The 14,970-nt window shown below is 42.4% G+C and overlaps 1 protein-coding gene across 1 annotated transcript in view; it reads right to left on the reverse strand.

The window, feature by feature from the left end:
* ADAMTSL1 (ADAMTS like 1) overlaps positions 1 to 14,970 on the reverse strand; it is a 468,040-nt gene that overhangs the window by 188,787 nt on the left and 264,283 nt on the right. Inside the window, exon 16 of the mRNA XM_079927992.1 lies at positions 7,481 to 7,691. Coding sequence (XP_079784118.1) covers positions 7,481 to 7,691 — 211 coding nt within the window. The remainder of the gene's footprint in view (positions 1 to 7,480; positions 7,692 to 14,970) is intronic.

Below are 14,970 nucleotides of genomic sequence, written 5' to 3' on the forward strand. Positions count from 1 at the left end.
GCTCAGTAGTTGTGGCGCACGGGCTTAGTTGCTCTGCCCTAAGGATCTTAGGATGTGGGAGCTTCCCGGACCAGGGCTCGAACCTGTGTCCCCTGCATTGGCAGGCGTATTCTTAACCACTGCGCCACCAGGGAAGTCCGATATTTATTGTTGCTTCTAGAGGTAGGATCAAGCATCCATTTCTTCGTGAAATACACTACTAAAAACTAAGATAAATATCCCAATAGATGTTTTTCCTCCCTGGATACAACATTTTAAATAAAGATGGTCTCTAACTCATGAGGAATTACATTTTAGTCACTGGTATGTAACAAAACTGATGACTACATTGACTCTTTCTGCCGGAATTCACCCCTCTAATCCAGATCAAAGTCATTCTTTCCTGTGTGGTGTGTTCAAATCTAAATGAAAATTTTAATTCTCAAGTATTTATAGTTATTAAAATTCTCTTTTTTTCCCTAAATATTACCAGCAGGGACTCTTCTCTCATATATCTTTTTACATAGCTAAACTACAGGCATTCTGAATTGTAACCCTGAATAAAAAAAAAAAAAGGAAAAAAAGGTTTACAGGTAAGTGGCCACATAATCACAGTTTCAAGCAAGGGGGGAACATAGGGGCTGTGCTGATTGCTTCAGTCTCTATACAGATGTGAGCAATATGTATGTACAGTGGGTGGACACAGTCCTGCACATAAAACACAGGCCATATAGAGAAACAGAAATGATGCTTCAGAGTGGACGCTCTCATTCATTTCACGTTAATCTTTCTCGCGTCTTTCTCTTTTTCTCTCATTTCTGTTTTAAAGGTTTTGTTTTAGAATAAAAACAAATAAGATTGATGCCTACAGAGCTCATGCATAGTGGCAAGAGGAGTAGAAGGCAGACTTTTACTTTGTGCTAATGGAGACAAACAGGCTCATCAGCCCACAGTCTAGCAGACTGAAGCAGCCTGAGTCATGACCCCAGAGATATCTATGTCCATATCACTGGAACCTGTGCACATTTGACCTGACATGGTAAAAGCGACTTTGCAGAGGGTATTCAGTTAGACATCTTGAGATGTGGAGATTACCTGGGTTATCAAGGTGGGGCTGATGTGGTCACAATGGTCCTTGTAAGACGATGGCAGGAGGACTGGAGTCAGACAGGGTGTAAAGACAGAATCTGAGGTTGGAGGGAAGTGCTTTGAAGCTGGAGGAAGGGGCCATGAGCTAAGAAAGCCAGAAGCCTCTAGAGGCTGGAAAAGGCAAACAGATCCTCCCCTAGAACTTCTAGAAGGAATGCAAACCTGCCAACACCTTGATTTTAGCCAAGTGAAACTGATTTCAGACTTCTGACCTCCTGAGCTATAAGATAATACATTCATGTTCTTTTAAGCCACGAGTGTGTGGTAATTTGTTATAGCAGCAAGAGGAAACATACACAGATTAACTACCCTGGATAATGCAACAAATACTGAGTTTTATGTAAACTGCTGATTTTTGAGCTGATATCAGATTTCCTCACAATTTAACAGTTTAGAGCAAATTGTAAAGAGGTTTTGGGAATGCTGCACTGCAGAATGGAAAAAAGAATGGATTTTGACTCATACAGATCCCTTTTCCATTTATTGGCTATGTGAGCCAGGACAAACACAGCCTCTCTGAGCCTTGTTTCCTCAAAGGATTGCCGTAGGGATTAAAAGATAAACTGAAGAGCAGGAGAATGAACTCTACTAAATGAAGTCTGAATTCAGGCTAACCTCACAGTGCTTTAGTTTCCTCATCTGTAAACTGAGGATCAGAGTAGTAACTATCACATCAAGGATAGTGAGGATTAAATATGTTAAAAATAAAAGTGAATTTCCTATAGTTATGAAACAAAAGTGAGTCACAGATGAAGACAACAAACTTATGGTTCCCAGGGCATAAGGGGAGCGGGGAGGATAAACTGGGAGATTGGGACTGACATATACACACTACTATATATGAAATAGATAGCTAGTAAGAACTGGCTGTACAGCACAGGGAACTCTACTCAATACTCTGTAATGGCCTATATGGAAAAAGAATCTAAAAATAAAAAAGAGTGGATATATGTATAACTGAGTCACTTTGCTGTACACCTGAAACTAACACAACATTGTAAATCAACTATACTCCAATAAAATTTTTTAAAAAGTGAGTTAATAAGTGTTATTGGAGCCCTGCTATAGATATGAGCATATGTCCAACCTTAACTCCCTCCTTTGTGATCTTTTTAAAAATGATTTTAATCTACTTTTAGATTAGCATTAAAAATATCCTTTCTGGGCTTCCCTGGTGGCGCAGTGGTTAAGAATCTGTCTGCCAATGCAGGAGACACAGGTTCGAGCCCTGGTCCGGGAAGATCCCACATGCTGCGGAGCAGCTAAGCCCATGCGCCACAACTGCTGAGCCTGTGCTCTAGAGCCCACGAGCCACAACTACTGAAGCCCGCGCACCTAGAGCTCGTGCTCCGCAACAAGAGAAGCCACTGCAGTGAGAAGCCCGTGCACCGCAACGAAGAGTAGCCCCTGCTCACCGCAACTAGAGAAAGCCCGTGCGCAGCAGCGAAGACCCAATGCAGCCAAAAATAAATAAATTTATTAAAAAAAAATCCTTTCTATTTCAAATACAGCAGTGTGTATAATAACCTAAATGGGAAAAGAACTTGAAAAAGAGTAGGTACATATGTATATATAACTGAATCACTTTGCTGTACACCTGAAACTGACACAACATTGTTAATCAACTATACTCCAATATAAAATAAAAATTAAAAAAAGTTCCTAGAACTGCACTGGATACATACTCTTTTTAGAATAAGAAGAAGCTCCTGAAATGTATCAAGTGCTCCATAAATGAACAGGCACACTTGCCATGGACCTTTTCAGCACCATTCTCTATGCTTTACACACCTGCATGGGTGTGGTGGGTTCTCACTGAGACTGGGTTACTGCTGTTACTGGCCTGACGGCCTAACTCAGGAGTCATGGGAAAGCAGCAGGTAAGGTGGTATGTGACAGTTAAATGAACAGCACTGACCGTGAACGCCATGTGGCTGCAGAGCAGGAGGGTAGTAGAGGAGTCCTGGTGGGAGAGGTGGGACTCCTGCCGGCTTTGACAGGCAGAGGGGAGGGGAACTGCGGGTGGGCAGGGAGAAGCGTGGGCAGAAGGAATGCACAAGCAGAGATGGGAGAACCACAGTTAAGAGATGGGCAGGGGCAGACGTGCAGAGGGATGAAGGCCTGACTAAACCATTGGGCTTTATTATATGGCAATGGAGAGTCACTGAAAAAAATCCTAGCAGAAGACTCTCATGATCAAGGTGTCTCAGACTGACGTATGCATCTGTAACAGTGGTTCTCAATCATGGTGCTGTAACACACCAGTTGTGAAAATGATCTCTCGTGAGGTGTATAAAAAGTAATATAATGGATGGACCTAGAGATTATCATATTAAATGGAGGACTTCAGACAGAGAAAGACAAATGTCATGTGATATCACTTATATGTGGCATCTAAAAAAGTGGTGCAAATGAACTTATTTACACAACAGAAATAGACTAACAGACATAGAAAACAAACTTACAGTTACTGAAGGGGATGGCAAGGTGGCGGGGGGAGATAAATTGGGAGTTTGAGATTAGCAGATACACACTACTGTATATAAAACAGGATAAACAACAAGGACCTACTGTATAGCACAGAGAACTATATTCAATGTCTTGTAATAACCTATAATGGAAAAGAATCTGAAAAAATATATATAAAACTGAATTGCTTGGGCTTCCCTGATGGCGCAGTGGTTGACAGTCTGCCTGCTGATGCAGGGGACACGGGTTTGTGCCCCAGTCTGGGAAGATCCCACATGCCACGGAGCGCCTAGGCCCGTGAGCCATGGCCGCTGAGCCTGCGCGTCCGGAACCTGTGCTCTGCAACGGGAGAGGCCACAACAGTGAGAGGCCCGCGTACCGCAAAAAAACAAAACAAAACAAAACTGAATTGCTTTGCTGTACACCAGAAAGTAAGGCTACATTGAAAATTAACCATACTTCAATAAAACATTTAAAAAAGTAATATACAGCCAACACCAAAGATGATGATGATGATGAAGAGGAGGAGGAGGATGTGTGTATATTTAATAAATTAGACAGGATTCAGGAGACCTAATGCACTAAGTATGTGTTTCAGAAGCCAACCAAAAAAACTCAACAAGCTATTATAGCTAAAATGCTAAAGATAAATATTAAGTGAGTCCTTCCCACAAGACCAAAGATGAAAACCAAGGGATGCAGTAGTGAGTAAGAGGTGAAATAAAGATGGCCCCCTAAACATCAAAGTTAGAATTAGAAATTAGATCTGTGTTTCATTTCTGCATAATTGTTTCTAAACTAAAACGTTAACATAAATCTTTGGACTCCATACTTGTCTTCTCAGACCTATAAAATGTGTAAATCTTGGCTACTTGTTACTTGTCAGGCAAATGCTCTAGAAAGGACAAAGGAGGTTGCGTTCTTAGCTGGTAAATGACAATTTACATAATTTATGTTTTTTTCCCCAGAAAGCAAAGCGTAGGTAATACGCATGAGGTCAGTGGTAGCCCAATATTCAAAAAGCAAGGAGGGGGAGTTTCTCTCCTCAGGCAGGCCAATGGCCATCAGGTTGTTATCTGTCTTCCTTTAAATGAAGCATTTGATCCACCCTCTTCTTTTCTTTCGTATGAAAAAAGACCATAAACTGGCTATTGAAGGATTAGAGACCTCAGCACCATCTCCTGGTACATGCAGGCAGCTAAATGGAAAAGACCATGTAAGTGCACTGCAGGTCCCCTCTCCCAGCAAGGACTGCCAAGGGACCAGAGGGCTGACCAGGCAAATGCATGGTCAACAGCTGATGTCTTAACTAAGTGGTGTCCTAGGACAACAGCCAATTAGCTTGGAGACGCTTAAATTACTCCTGACTTATTCCATAAGCATAAACAATGACTTCCTCTCTCCTAATAAGTGGTCAGTAATAGCTGATTTTGCCTGAAAAACTTAACTAAAGAAGTAGGATTCTAGGAAATAATATAAGAATAGTCTATTGTTTCCTCTAGGTTCAGAGGGATTCCTAAAAGTGACCAAGGAGTCCTATGCACCAAATGTTTAACAGGGATTTTTCTCTGGAAGATAGAATCCCTGGTGGCTTTCACTTTCCATGTTCTTTATTTCTTATTATGTTTGAATATTTTTCACAATTATTATGCACTGGGTATGAAAAAGATCTTTATGCATTGGGTATGAAAAAGATCGTTTTAAAGGTCCTAATAAAGTATAGTCAGTGGTTCACTGGCTAAACTTCAAAGAGTTTTTACTATTACTTTCCTGATCTGAAAAATGGACTTAAATCCAACTCATCTTAAAGTCTTCTCCCTAATGGAAGGAAATAGAAAAAGTTTTCAAAATAAATTCATGTCTTGACAGGCCCAAGGGCGATGGAAAGTGGAAGAGTGATTGACTCTTTAGAAATCAACTGTTGCAAACAGGGCCACCGGGCATGGGGTGCCAGTGTTGGCAACAGACCGGAAAAGGTCATGTATATGGATGTGCTGGTCACTGCCATTATTCAGCAGCATGTGTGGCTATTGAAAGAGGATGGTGTTTCACTGACTTTCACGGTCAATATTATTACCTACAACTATGAAACAAACCTATCAGGAGGATATAAAGTAAAAAACTTCAGGGCTTGTGGGCAGTACTATTGACCTATTCATTCATTGTTATTCAACAAACATTTTACCCAGAACTTATTAGGTACTTAATGGCAACACAAAGGCAACACAAACTAATAATACAGGGACTCAGTTTCAACAGTAGAGGTTGATTGGGCTGACCTCATCCTTTCTTAGTGTTATCATGGGCTAGTGGTGCAGTATGAAGCTGAAGTATAGTTAAAGGTAAAAGTATAAATGCACCAGAAATCAGGAGACCTGGGTTCTGGACCAGGCTCTATGACCTTGGGCAAAACCATATCTAGGACACAGTTATATCATCTGTAACTAAAATGAAGACAATAAAATCTACTTTTCACTGGACTATTGTGAGGATTAACTTCAATTAGGTGTGTCACAACATATATTTCTTAACAGAACATGGTACATAGATGTTCAAAATATACAACATTCTCTTGACTTGCACAAACCATCACACAGTAGCATGGACTTTACAAACCTAGCCATATAGTACATTTAAGCTCAAAAAGGATATATATAGAGTCAACGTCTGTTTCTAGATGCTCTATACATTAGTGTGTTGCTCACTCATTACTGTTTGATTCTTCGAGCACTTTGCTAAATCACAGCCCCCAGAAGGGGAAGGAAGAAGGAAGGGGCTCTGCTCACTGGCTGTGAAGAAGCAGAGAGGACGCATGGAAATGGCAGCTCTTCATCTCGGCACCAAGGCTGTCTTCCTCTCTCCTTCTCAGTTGGATGACCACATGATTTATCATTCTAACTGGGACACTTCTGAGAGTGAAAAACTGTTTCAGTAAAAGGAGGATGTAAGTCCCCCTCACCTTTCAGGCTTACTTTTTGTGACTTTTGTTGTCACTTTCAAACTACGTCTGATATTCTAATAGGGAGGCAATTGTACAATAAGATTTTATCCAAGTAATCAATCTAAAATCCTGTATTTTTTAAAGGCATGCAAAAAGGTTACTTAACTAAAGTTTGATAAATATATATTAATTTTAGAGAGGATTTGAGGATAAAATAATTGTATTTTTATTATTATAATATATGCTTGAGAATGGGGTCAGCAAACTGTTCTGTAAAGGGGCAGAGTAAATGTTTTAGGTTTTGTGGGCCATATGGTCTCCGTCACAACCAAGCAGTTCTGCCCTTATAATGCAGGAACGTCACAAAAAACACATAACAGAGTGGGTGTGGCTGTCTTCCAATAAAAGTTTATTTACAATAATTGGTTGTGAACTGGATTTGGCTTTGGGCAACAGTTTGCCAACCCCTGCTTTAAACAATAGTTCCCCATGGATCAGGAAAATTTTAAAAGTCTGTAATTAACTTGACTTCTAACGTTCTATTTTGCTAAGGAATTATGTTTAAAAAAAAAAAAAGAAAAGCCATTGCCTGGTATCTTTCTCTCTTTGAATTTTAAATAGCAAAAGCTAGAAAAAGCACACATTCAGAAAATGTAGCTTTATGGTAATTTACCCACCACACAGTCCTTATTAAAAAAAATTTTTCCTTAGCTCAGTGAAAACTTTGTCATGAATGTCACTGGAGGCGGTACAGTAGAAAGAGCTTGGTAATTGTAATGAAAAGATCTGGATTTGAATAAGGTTGGGGGAGTACTAAGCAAGGAGGGATGAGCAGATCTTGCAACAGTCCTTTAATGACACAACACTCTCACAGGGCACTTTCCCTGTCCCGAATCACTGCTGCAAACACAAACTCCAATACTGGGTAACCCCAGAACTCACCGGCTGCCACTGCGCAGGGTACCAGGCTGGGGGGCAGTTGAAGCGGTTACAAGCTTGCACCGTGTTGGGCTTGGGCTGGTGACACAGCTCATCAGCCAGGATTACTGTTTCATTCATCTCTCTGGAAAGTAGGTGGGAGCAGGAGACATCTCTGGTCTGCAGGCCAACCCCACAGGTGAGACTACATGGACTCCACTTGCCAATTTCCCACCTGGGAAGAAATCAGAGCCAGAGAGGAAGAGGACACCCTGAGCACTTGTGTAGAGAACAGGTCCCATGACGTCAAATGTTACCTAATGGAGTAAAAACACCTACCTGGGTATTTGGGAAGTTCTAGCACAAGATTGGCTAGGAATTCTATCCCAAACCTAGAACCCATCCTTTCCCTTCATGCTCTAGAATTCATTCACAGTAAACAAAGTGGGTGATAAAATGGAACCTCCAATTTTTACGCACAAAATCACCAAGAATGGTCACAACCATGTCTCTTTTGATGAAACTTATAAGCTTCATCAAAATAGGAGGGTATGTTAGATAAGATATAAGTTGAGCGCATAAAGGCGTTGGCTACCACATACTGAATAGCGGGTCTGGAAGAAAGCTTTCTGCTCATCTCTCTAGCCCCCATTCTTAGCAAGACTGAAAAATCTGTGCTTGTTTTTCTTTGGCTTCAAAATGAAAGGTTGCCGGTTCCAACTTCCTTCAAGCTTCCATCATAGCATAGAAACGTCTCGGTCTTATGTATGAAATATCATCGCTGCCTGGGACTGGAGAATGTAACAAAAGTGAGAGTTGCTAAATAGATTACTCTTCTCGAGGAGGAATAAGTGGAGAGAACAGCTCATTACCTAGAAGAGGAAGTCAACACACAGATGAGTTAAGGGCATGAATTGGTCATTCCAAATGGCCAAGTCTTGACAGGTACACTTCGAGTGGCCTGTAAAAACAGTCTCACTGCAATTCCCTGTTGATGCAGCCCCCAAAGTGGGGATAATAAAGAAACACCTCAGTTGCTTGGGCTTGGAGTGAGAAATGTTCTTTATGATCAGTTTTAGGAAGTTCTGTTTACAGCGTGAGACACAAAGATTCTACAAACGGGAGTTAGCCAAGAAAAGCATGGCAAATAGATCCTTCAGTAGCTAGGGCTGCCTAGCTTTTGTAGCCAGCCCTGAAAATTGGTTTAAAAGTCTCTGGCTTTAATGTTTCTCATCAGGCTGTAAAACTGAGTGTAGCTTTCTCAATCTTTTCAACTACTCTGATAGGTAATTACCTTTCCAACCCCTATTTCCACAACCTCCTTTCCTACCCTATATTTAAGCCATATCTGTAGTGAAGTACTGTGTTATCTTGACTCATGCCCCCTGGTTTTCTAGCTCTGTCTTTACTGAAGCTGTTACTCCTAATTTGGAATACTTTTGGTCTTTCCCTTGCCCCTCTAAATTTCTTCCATTTCTATATATCCAAATTTAACCCATATTTAAAGGATTGTATCCACATCTGCTCCAGACACTGAACATTTTCTCAGTTGTATTACATCTGTCAGATGTATTTTGCAGATGTATTTTGTCAGATGTATACATCCCAGATGTATTCCATCTGTCAAGGACCCTACTAGAACATACACCTCTTGAAGGCAAGGTCCGTGTCTGAGTCAGTTTTGTATCTCTCGCAGGGTTCTTCATAGCTAATGTATATGGTTAATGTCTATGGTTAATACTTTTTTTTTTTAGATAGTTAATGTATACGTTTACTACTGGATAATTAATGTATATGGTTAATATTTTTTTTAAATAAATGAGCACATGGAAGGGACCTACCATCATCATGAGCACCTTACACACATTATCTCATTTAATTACTTCCAGAACACTGAGTTGGGCTCTACTGATTTTCCCTATTTTAAAGTTGAAGGAATCTGAAAATCCAAGAGGCTGCTTGCCCAAATACCCATAATTAGTAAGTAGTGAATCCAGGATCAAACTTGGGTGTGTCTGGCTCCAAAGCCTTTGTACCTTCTATTATACAATATCATCTTATCTCCGGAAAATACCTTGAGAACTGTCCTACAAACGTTCATAAAATTTTAAATGAATAAAAGAGGAGAGGCTGGGTTGAATATATTTCTTTTAGATCCTTGTATGAATGTCTATAAACTTATTTTTAGATCCCTAGCTTGGATAAATTCCAAGCTTCAAAATGTTGTGGGCTATTGGTTTTAAAAATATGTCCACACCAATGAGGTAGAACGGATGCTATGTGACTTCCAAGGCTAAATCAGAAAAAGGATGTAGCTTCCACTTGGCTCTCTCTCTTTGATTGCTTACTGTAGGGGAGGGCAGCTACCATGTCATGAGGACCCTGAGACGATCTGGAGGAAAGTCCACATGCAAAGGAACTGGGGCTGCTCACCCACAGTCAGCACCAATGTGCCAGTGACATGGGTCACTGGCCCATGCTACCTTGCAAGCAGCTCTGCTGGACCACGGCTGGCCTTCAGATGATTTCAACCTCATGAGACACCCTGAGCCAGAACTGCCTTTCCAAGTTGCTCCCAGATTTCTCATTCATTAAACTGTGAGAGGTAATAAATGTTTATTTTTGTTGTGAACTCCTAGGTTTTGGAGAAATTCATTATGCAATAATAGACAACTAATACAAGTATATATTCTCTCCCCCAAACTTGCATACGTTCGGCAAAAGACATATATGAGAAGGTTCAAAGAAGCACTATTCCTAATAGCTCAGCTAGGAAACAACCTAAATGTCCATCAGCAGTTGAACGGATAGATAATTATGATATATTCAGAAGCATGAATATAAACTACTACAACAACAAGCAACATGACTGAATCTCACAGACATAAAACTGAGTGAACAAAACCACAACTGCAAAATCCATAGTGTGATTTCATTTACATAAAACTAAAAACCAAAACTAATCTACAATGTTAGAAGTGAGGGTGGTGGTTACCCTTGGTGGGTAGTAACCAGAAGTAGAGTACGGTGGGGGGAGGGGGAGGGTTTCTGGGATGTGTTATCTTGATCTGGGCGCTGGATCTGCCTTCTCTGTGTGAAAAATCACCAGGCCATATGTGCGGAATTTGTGCACTTTTCTCTATATTTGTCATGCTTCAAAAGAGGATGTTTTCCTCCCTCCCCCCTCCCACTTTCAAGAGAAACACTAAACTGTTGTGGGTGTAAGGTAGAATTCATCAACTACACCCAATGCTGATGACCTCTCTATGGACGTCTCATAAAGGAGCCGCTTGCACAGCGAGTACTGGCCCAAGGCTGAAACTTGCCCTAATTTAGTCCCTACACCGCTGCTGCCCCTACTCCTGCCCTCACCTCTGGCAGAAATTTAGTCACTGGGATCTTGAAACAGAGGCATCTGGCAGCCATGAGGCCACGTCAATGCTGCTGGAAAAACTCACAAAACAGACATATCTGCTTACTCACGATAAAGGTACATTGCTTTCTCAAGGGAAGGAGGGCAGCAGAAGCTATCTGTGTGTTAAGCACTTTGCTGATTCTGGGTCGAAGTATTTTAATCCATTTAGGCCAAACGAGGGAAAACAGAGAGATGCCCCCGCTGCTGCTCTCCTGCATAGGGGCTTCGATTGTGAGTGCTGGGTCCTGCTGGCTGCCGACAGGAGGGACTGTAGGCTGGTGGGACCCAGCCTGCGGGCAGGATTAGCTGTAGCTGGCAGCCTGGGAGACACTGACAGGCCTTCCCTGGGATTCTGGCTTCTCATAAGCCCAGTGCTGAGGAGGACAGGGGCTCTGGACGTCCGAGGGCGAGGGCGTTTGTGCTTCTTGCCCCACTTTGTCTGGTTGACTTTAACTCATCTTTTCATCTTCACTGAAAATGTTACTTCCTCAGGGAGGAAGCCCTCAACTGGGTAAAATGTTCCTCTACGATACGGTTCCACGAATACTCTCCATCTGGAAATTCTCAACACACTTGTTTTTTTCTTTTGTTATATTGTGGTAAGAACACGTACCATGGGATCTACTCTCTTAACAAAATTTTAAGTGTGCAATACAGTATTGTTGTCTCTAGGTACACTGTTGTACAGCAAATCTCTAACACTCATCTTGCTTAACTGAAATTTTATGCCTGTTGATTGTAACTCTCCATTTCCCCCTCTCCTGAGCTCCTGGCAACCACCATTCCACTCTATGAGTCTATGAATTTGACTATTTTAGATACCTCATGTAAGTGGTACCATGTAGTATCTGTCCTTCTGGGACTGGTTTATTTAACTTAGCATAAAGTCTTTAAGGTTCATCCATATTGTTACACATTGCAACATTTCCTTCCTTTCTAAGGCTGAATAATATTCCATTGAAAGTATACATCACATCTTTATCTATTCATCTGCCCATGGGCATTTAAGCTGTTTCCACATCTTGGAAACAGCTACTGAGAACAGTGAGTGCTACAATGAATCTGAGAATGCTAGTATCCCTCCAAGGTCCTGATTTCAATTCTTTTGGATCAATATTGAGAAGTGGCATTGCAGGATCGTGTGATAGTTTTATTTTTAATTTTTGGAGGAACCACTATACTGTTTTCCACAGTGGCTGCACCATTTTGTGCTTCCCCCAACAGTGTGCAAGGGTTCCAATTTCTCTACATTCTTGCCAACATTTGTTGTCTTTGGTTTCTTGATGATAGCCATCCTGACGGGTCTGAGATGATATCTCATTGTAGTTTTCGTTTGCATTTCCCTGATGATTGGTGACACTGAGCATTTTTCGTATACCCGTCGGCCATCTGTATGTCTTCTTTAGAACGCACCTGTAATCTGAGTATCCTGCTCGACTATTACCTTGATGAGAGCATGAGGCTGTGCCTGTTTTTGGTTTACCACTCGTTATGGGTTTAACTGTATCCCCGCAAAAGATATGTTGGAGTCCTAACCCCCAGTACCTCAGAATGTGACCTCATTTGGAAGTAGGGTCATGGTGGATGTAATCACTTAAGATGAGGTCATCCTAGAGAAGGGTGGGTCCTTAATCCAATATGACAGGTACCTCATAAGAAGAGAGAGAGACACCCAGGGAGAATGCCATGTCATGACAGAGACAAAGATGACAGGGATGCATGTACAAGCCCAGGAATGTCGAGGATTGCCGGTAAACTCCAGAAGCTAGAAGAGGCAAGGAAGGATTCTCCCTCACACGTTTCAGGGACCATGGCTCTACTGATATCATAATTTTGGAATTGATTTTTGCCTCCAGAACTCTGAGAGAATAAATTTCTATTATTTTAAGTCACCCCATTTGTAGTCAATACTTTGTTATGGCAGCCCTAGGAACCCAAACTGCGACCTCAGTGCCTAGCACAGTGCCTGGAACACAGCAGATGCTCAGGAAGGATGAGGGGACTCAAGCTGAGTGGAACCCCAGTGATTCGTCACTTGGCTGGTCAACATCTCAGCTGTGTCCTCTGAACAACCGCCCACCCCAATTTCAAGGTCCCCAAAGCTCTGAACACCACTAGGTTTTCTTCAGTGTGGTGCAAACTATCTGGTAACAAAGCTGGACCTGGATTGACATGATGCCTTGACAGGTCACATCTCACTTGATGTAAATATTTATACATTTTACTGCAGTAATAGTAGCCTGTTGGATTATGGTGTTTTTCCCCCCAGAACTCACTACAGATGTTACACACTTAACGTCTTAGTAATCCTAACATATTTCGAAAATGCCCCAAATTCTGTATTCCAAAACACATCTGCTCCAATGGTTTTGGCTAAAGGCTCTGTGGTTCTGTATATAGAGAAGAGTAAACATGATCACTGTGATTTCTTTTAGCTTCTAGGCTTCAGGTGTTGGCTTCATGGTTGGGCTCACGGCCAAAATGTTCGGGAGACTGGTTCCCCCTGACTTCTCTTTCTATACTGTTTTCTTTCTGTTGAACCCTTCTTCTCCACATTCCTGTTTCTTTCTGCCAAAACCTGCTTGCAGGGAAGGCACTAGGCGTCGGGAGAGCACAGTGATGCCCTGTAGCTTCAGGCTGGACCTTGCCAAGCTCCTGCAATTGACTCCTGTCCAAGGGCAGGCAGGAGACAGGTTACCTCCCACCCCGCAAGGCTGGAATTAGGCTTCCTGCCCTCTGCCCAGCATCATGTGTCCTTGGGTTGGCCTGTCATTATAATTGGATTTTAGATTTTAGGCTTGGTTTCCTGATTTCCCCTTTGTTTTTCTGATGGTGCTGGAGTTCTGCCCAAAGTCTGACTTATTGGAACGTGGTCTTGTCACCCTGCCTGTATCTGGCCAGTTCTTGGCCTTGGGCACAGCAGAGAGACCCTTCGCCGTGAGCCATAAGCCATGATGTGACCACAACATATCCAGCTGACGTCACGTATTATGGCCAATAACAATAATAATACTAACATTGCCAGTGTTTACAGTGAGCCAGGTACTGTGCTAGTTGCTTTAAATGAGTTGCCTCCTTTAATCCTCTCCACAGCCCTGTTGAGAGAGGTACTGTGATTATTTGCGTTTTAAACAAGGAGTTGAGGCCTGAAGACGTTAAATGATTAATTAGTCATGGCCTACAATGCCTCCTGCCAGGCCTCACACTGATGTCAACGCCACCTGCATCACATCAAAGTCTCCCATGACTTGGACATGGGGGTGCTGAGAACGGGGCTGCTCCCTGTGACAGAGGCCAGCACTGCGGATTTCAGAAGCCCCAGCTCTGCATTATCCCAGCAGGACTCAGGGCTAAGCTCCCCCAGGATGTGGGACACATATCTGAACTTACGTATTACCTACATCCACTCTATGAAGATGGTATTATCCGTTCTCCCATTTTATACGGCAATACAACAGAGGCTCTGACCAGACGAGCAACTTGTCCAAACTCACACGGCCAGTAAACAAGGGAATCAGGATTCAAACCCAGGCAGCCAGGCTACGGCTTCTGAGGGCCAGGATGATGAAGACGGCAGTACAAACTAGATCTGAGATGCAAATTTTAGGATCCCCGGTGCTCACAGCTTCAGAAAATGACAAATGGCAAAATGACAGATCTATTCCTCAGTGATAGAAGCAGCCGCCACTGAAGCCGCCCAGGGTCACGAACAGTTGTTTTTCAGTGAAGCAGCAGTGGGACTTGGCAACTGAAGGGCAAAGGCAGAGTGTGGTTCCCCCGCGCGCATGTTTGTTTTTTTGTGAAGGTGGCTGTAAGAGGTAATCTGGGCAATCAAGGACCCACGGTGGTTGCAGCTTCTTAGCCGCTGGTGTTTGTATTAGCGACACAAAAGGAGGACTTTTTGCCTTCCTTTACACAAGGGCTCATTATGTGAACTGCCAAGGGTTTGCTCCCCTACTCTTTCAGAGAGGCCTCCAGCAACTCACTGTTTGTTACTGGTATAAATGCACATAATTTCTAACGGCAGACTCTCCCCACCGCAAGCTATTATCTGAAGAACCTCCTCTTACGCTGGCTTTTGCAGCAAAGTAGGGTTTGT

Source organism: Stenella coeruleoalba (assembly GCF_951394435.1).
Source record: "Stenella coeruleoalba genome assembly, chromosome: 7".
Classification (NCBI taxonomy): domain Eukaryota; kingdom Metazoa; phylum Chordata; class Mammalia; order Artiodactyla; family Delphinidae; genus Stenella; species Stenella coeruleoalba.